The sequence below is a fragment of the Galeopterus variegatus genome, unplaced genomic scaffold, assembly GCF_000696425.1.
Source record: "Galeopterus variegatus unplaced genomic scaffold, G_variegatus-3.0.2 Scaffold2683, whole genome shotgun sequence".
NCBI lineage: Eukaryota > Metazoa > Chordata > Mammalia > Dermoptera > Cynocephalidae > Galeopterus > Galeopterus variegatus.
The window spans coordinates 55,659-61,361 of NW_007728794.1; the positions used below are offsets into that span (position 1 = coordinate 55,659).

At 50.5% G+C, this 5,703-nt stretch overlaps 2 protein-coding genes across 2 annotated transcripts in view; one reads left to right on the forward strand and one right to left on the reverse strand.

Annotated features, from left to right (window-relative positions):
* Positions 1-2: 2 nt before the first annotated feature.
* TLCD1 (TLC domain containing 1) lies at positions 3-1,976 on the forward strand. Its single transcript, XM_008582624.1, has 4 exons — positions 3-264; positions 609-691; positions 788-870; positions 1,256-1,976. Exons 1-4 carry the CDS (start codon positions 71-73, stop codon positions 1,637-1,639), a joined length of 744 nt encoding a protein of 247 aa, XP_008580846.1. The 5' UTR covers positions 3-70; the 3' UTR covers positions 1,640-1,976.
* A 315-nt stretch (positions 1,977-2,291) lies between these two features.
* Positions 2,292-5,703, reverse strand: part of RPL23A (ribosomal protein L23a) — a 3,659-nt gene continuing 247 nt past the window's right edge. The window contains exons 2-5 of the mRNA XM_008582625.1: positions 4,844-5,027; positions 3,134-3,310; positions 2,580-2,649; positions 2,292-2,354 (exon numbers count right to left, since the gene is read on the reverse strand). Of these exons, the coding sequence (XP_008580847.1) occupies positions 2,340-2,354; positions 2,580-2,649; positions 3,134-3,310; positions 4,844-5,027 (446 nt within the window). The 3' untranslated portion in view covers positions 2,292-2,339. The remainder of the gene's footprint in view (positions 2,355-2,579; positions 2,650-3,133; positions 3,311-4,843; positions 5,028-5,703) is intronic.

The window sequence follows — 5,703 nt, forward strand, 5'->3', positions numbered from 1 at the left end:
AGCCCCGTTCCCAGAACAGCCGGAGGAGGCGGCCTAGAGGGCGGACAGACAGAAGGCAGGGAGGGCCAGCATGCCCCCACTGCTGCACCCCGCCCTGCCGCTGCTCCTGGGCGCCACGCTGACCTTTCGGGCGCTCCGGCGCGCGCTCTGTCGCCTGCCACTGCCCGCGCACGTGAGCGCCGACCCCCTGCGCACCTGGCGCTGGCACAACCTTCTCGTTTCCTTCGCCCACTCCATTGTGTCAGGGATCTGGGCGCTGCTGTGGTGAGTGAGCAACTGGGGGAGTGAGGTGGCCAGGGGATCCTGAGCGGGGTGCTGGGACTGGCTCCCGTGTTACTATCCCCGATCACTCATGGGCGGGCTGGGGCCTTGCAGTCTCACCTGATTCCCAGCGTGGAATCTTATCCAATCGGAAGCGGCAGCGGCCCCAGGGGAGGGGGATCTCACCTGGGAAACCGGAGGCACCTGGGTTTCAGCCAAGCCCCTCCTCTCCGCAGTCAGCCAATAGCGCAAGTCGAGTCCCCCCGGACTGGCAGGAGTAATGCGGGAGGTGGGAGTCCTTAGAGGTGACGAAATGAAGGGAGCCTCCTTTCTTCCCTCCCTTCTAGTGTATGGCAGACCCCCGAAATGCTGCTGGAGATTGAAACGGCATGGTCGCTTTCTGGCTATTTGCTCGTTTGTTTCTCAGCAGGTAGGTCTTGCTGAGGAAGCGTGAGGTAAGTGGGGGGACGGGGGAAGGAAGCTTCTTGTTCAGTCCCCTTGACCTCTTTCCCCATCCCTCTACTAGGGTATTTCATCCACGACACGGTGGACATCGTGGTTAGTTATCAGGCACGAGCTTCTTGGGAATACCTTGTCCATCATGTCATGGTAAGAAGCAGGTGATGTGGTATAAGGCCTGATGCTAGCAGCCTAGTCTAAACCTCAGCTTTCTCAACCTGGGAGGCAGCCACCTTTTCTTAACCCCAGTTCCCACCCGTGTCCTACTTCTTATGCTAGGATGCTGATTGTTGGCACTGTCTTTGTGCCTTTGTTCACTGAGACCAGCAACCCACAACCTCACCTACTACCTCCTTAGACTGGAACCACTACCCAGAGCCATCAAAATCTAATCATGTTGGATGAAAAAAAGCATCTTATCCACGGTAGACTACCATTCCAGAACAGACTGGGGAGGCCTTTGCAGCCCTCAATCTGTTGGTCTGATACTCCCACCAACCTCCAGGTTCCCTAACCCCTGTTCTTTGTCCTCTAGGCCATGGGTGCCTTCTTCTCAGGCATATTTTGGAGCAGCTTTGTTGGTGGGGGTGTCCTAACACTACTGGTGGAGGTCAGTAACATCTTCCTCACTATACGCATGATGATGAAGATCAACAATGCCCAGGACCACCTCCTCTACCGGGTCAACAAGTATGTCAACTTGGTCATGTACTTTCTCTTCCGCCTGGCCCCCCAGGCCTACCTCACCCATTTCTTCTTACGTTATGCTGGCCAGAGGACCCTGGGCACCTTTCTGCTGGGTATCCTGCTCATGCTGGACATCATGATCCTTATCTACTTTTCTCGCCTCCTCCGCTCTGACTTCTGCCCTGAGCGTGTCCCCAGCCAGCAACTCAAAAACAAATTCTTGACCGAGTGAGAGGCACAGAGCCTGGGACTCCTGACAAGGACAACAAACACCGCCAAGGAGAACGGAAACAGCCTCACACATCAGCTGGGACTGAGCCCCAAGCCTGGGTGTCCTCTGGGGCCAGCCTCTCCACCTTCTGAGCCTGCACCCACCCTATTGAAAACACTAATGAAAGTACTCCTCTGAAGTCCTTGTCCTTTCTGGGGCAAGGGTGTGGGAAGCAGGCAGACCGGTTGGACATGGTAGATGGGTGTCTGAGGGCAAGGTGCTACCCAAAACCAGCAAACCTACACTGCCTTGAAACAGATGCTAATGAAAACTCAAATTATACTTCCTCTCCCTCAAACTCTGGGTACTGTACACAGCCTCTTCCAGGGATAAAGGAAGAGGTTCTTGTAAAGCTTCTTGTTCTCTCACTCCTAATGGAAGCAAGATCTAGTTGTCCTAGGACAAACTAATCCCAGTCTGAGTCACAAGTATCTCTGGTACCCGAGCTCCTACCATGAGGGGTTTTAACAAGTATGGTGGAATGATAGGACCTAAGTGTTCCAGCAGGGTAAGTAGATCAAGAGCTTTACCCAAGCCCTGTTACCTCTGCGCACAGCACAGTATGGCCTCCCCCCAGCCAACCAGAAATTGACATAAAGACAGGAAGCATATATATGGTGAAAAAAGTTGTATATTTGGAATTAACCATCTGGACTCAAGTTTAGATGATCCCAATCTGAAAAACAAAAGGAAGTTTTGTTACTGGAGCTGCAATGTGAAGATTAAGCTGGAATGTCATGATTAAAAAGCAAAATGAAGGAACATGAGGGCAGGGCTTGTTAAGAATAGGGGTGCAGTCAGTCAGCTGACTAATCAGCAAAAGTCAGGCTTTGGTCACTAACAGATGCATCACTTGCACCCAGAGGGTGGGTTTTAGGAGCTGGTAGGGAAGGAAGCTTACTTTGTTGGCAACATCCAGAGCATCATAATCAGGAGCCAGTCGAACATATGCCTTCTTCTCTCCATCAGGCCTACAGTGGAGAAGGAAGCCTTAGTTGCTGCTCTCACTGCCCCCATCCCCTCCCTCTCCCAGTCCTCTGGTGCATCAGTGGTTCCTTTGTTCATGTCATTCTTTTCCAAATAGTGATGTGTCCATCATTTGCACAGAGAAAGCTAATAAGCTACAAAGCTGCAAAAAAAGCCAATTCCCTTTTTATGAGAAACACCACAGGCTACAAGGCATTTTAACACTTAAATCCAGATAATCTGACATCAACTGCCTTACTTTAATGCCTACCTCTGCCAACAGAGGCAGAGATCCAGAAAATGAGCACCAACTCCATAAATTAAGTACTAGGACAGTTTCTATGGGTCCTCCATATAACGGACTATTAATTACAGCAGGGCTGTTCAGTTCTCGAGGTTTGCACATTGTGAACCTACTTCTGTCCCCAAGGTCAGCATCAGCAACTTTATGCCAGACAGGTTCTCCCAGCCTCCTCATCATCCTCTCACCTGATCAGGGTGTTGACCTTTGCCACATCAATGTCATAGAGCTTCTTCACAGCCTGTTTGATCTGGTGCTTATTGGCCTTGACATCCACAATGAACACAAGTGTGTTGTTGTCTTCTATTTTCTTCATGGCAGACTCAGTGGTCAGGGGGAACTTGATGATGGCATAGTGGTCAAGCCTGGGGTAGAGGCAGAATGGGGTCATCACCTGGCCTGGGCCCAGAAGAAAGGATAGGCCCTCTTTTGGAGCCCAAGGCCAGAAGACCCTAGGTGCATCAGACAATAAGGTAGCAAATCATTTTTTGTCAAACTTTGGTCGCTGAACAATGTCATCATCTGCACCCTGAAATCTAGGGGCCTACACCCCAGCAGAGGGTCAGAACTCTTGTACATTTTCTTTCACTTGAAGGGCTCTCATCCTTTAAGTGATTTAAGAATCATCTTTTTTTAAAGAAAACCAGTAAGGGGATCTTAACCCTTGAGTTGGTGTTGTCAGCACCACGCTCTCCCATGTGAGCTAACCGGCCATCCCTATATAGGGATCCGAACCCGTGGCCTTGGTGTTATCAGCACCACACTCTCCCAAGTGAGCCACGGGCCGGCCCTAAGAATCATCTTTGATTTAAACTCTTTCATTTGCTAGACTTCCATGTTTGTACATCACTATGAGGTTGGATCAAACATTTCTGCTCCCTTTGATTGCTCTCTGCTCAAAGGCCATGAATTCTTGAGAGCAACTTTTTACTTACAGTTCAGGTTACACTTATAGTAGCTTAAGTGCAGCTAGAGCAGTTTTGCCCCTGAAATTCAGAGAAGCCAGGCTCTACTCACCCAGGCACAACTTTACTGTTTTGAAGCTAGGTCTGGATTCTACCTCTTATTGCAATGAATTCTAGTGTCCAAGGGAGGCGCGGGGGGGGGGGGGGGGGGGGGGTGTGTCCTGCTTTCCTCCATGGACACAACTCACTCTACCTTTTCTTAGGAAACACTGGGAGCAGCAGAAACCCACTGGTAGCAACTACTACCATAATTTACTCTAATCTGCCCTCCCTAAAGAAAAGTCAATTATTACCAGCAGTTTGACGGCAAAATACCAAAGTGCCCAAACCTTTTGCCCATTTTCCCCCTAACCATTCCTTGAACAGTATGAAAACTTGGAAGAGAGAATGAAAAGAAGCCTCTTTAAATTGTTGCAGGCTACGACCACCTAGTACAGATAACTGAATCCTCATTATCAATCAAGAATCAACACACACATATCCTTATCCAAGGACTGTTCTCTACAGCATCAGAAGCCATGAGGAAGGAACTACAAGGTTAGTTACTATATAGTCCCAATAGAGTGGACTTTCAAATCCTAACTACATATGAAACAATAACAGAAAATTTGAGAGTCTGGGTTGATTTAAACACAATTCATGCCAATATTGTAAAAACGTCTCTTGTTCTTAAAGAGGACAGAAACAATCTCTTCATACTCCCATTAGAGAAGCACACTGAGAGAGCTGGCCGGTTAGCTCACTTGGAACATAGTGCTGATAACAGCAAAGTCAAGGGTTCAGATCCCCATACCGGCCAGCCGCCCCACACCGCCCACCAAAAGAAAAGCTCACTGGGTACCCATGCGTGTTTGAGAAGTCATGCTCTAGGCTGGGTAAATTCCCACTGGAGAGGATACCCAAACTTTTCAGGGGTACAGGGGCAGTACTAACTTGTTTCTCCTGGGGGCGCTCTTCCGAGGATATTTGGGTTGCCTCCGGAGCCGCAGTGTCTTGGGCCGCCGGAAGGTGGGTGATGTGCGGATCTTCTTCTTTTTGTGGCTTTGGACACCTTTCAGCACTGCCTTCTTGGCCTTCAAAGCCTTTGCTTTAGCTTCGGCTTTGGCAGGGGCAGGAGCTGGGAGAGAAGGAAAGAAAACGAGGGTGCGGGATTTACAAATCGTTCACTTCCGGCCTCAAGACCTGTAGTGGGCCCCCCTGGCCACACGTGCATCAGTGGTTCCTTTGAAGACATCACAAGTCTCAGGAGATTAAGATTTTTCCATCATATGCACGATGAAGGACGAAGGTGATGAAGATGGAGAAACTCCAGTGAAACGACTTAGAGAAAAAATAACTGGCGCCGATCGGACGCTCAATACTTCCAGGACGTGTGCTACGAGTTTTATACATACCATCGCAAAGCCACGCCAAGGGAAGGGGGGGACACAATATAACATAGTCCGGCTTAACAAGAAAAAGAAAAAAATGAATAGAGCTGAGGACACTGATTCCTTACAGATGTAGAGACGTGGAGCGCCAGCCTATGGGTGCGTGTAGCTCCCCACAGCCGACTGTCTGGCTCTCCCTGGCGGGTGATGCCGACCAGGTTGCCTCCCTAACTTCCTGCACGGGAACCCAGCCCATGCGGCTGGGCCTACGCTGCCCACATATACCGCAGCATGACCCAAACGCGGGGATCAGCTCCCGAGCAGACCCCTCAGAACTTAGCCCAGCAGCCGTCCCCCCCCCCCCCCCCCCCTTTTGTGGCCGGGGGTTCCCCGGAAAACACCGGCCCCCCCCCCCGCCGTTTG

Coding starts and splice junctions, on each gene's coding strand:
- TLCD1 (XM_008582624.1), top strand. CDS start 71: ATGCCCCCACTGCTGCACCCCGCCCTGCCGCTGCTCCTGGGCGCCACG. Junction 692..787: donor GCTCGTTTGTTTCTCAGCAG/GTAGGTCTTGCT, acceptor TCCCTCTACTAG/GGTATTTCATCCACGACACG. Junction 871..1,255: donor ACCTTGTCCATCATGTCATG/GTAAGAAGCAGG, acceptor TTTGTCCTCTAG/GCCATGGGTGCCTTCTTCTC.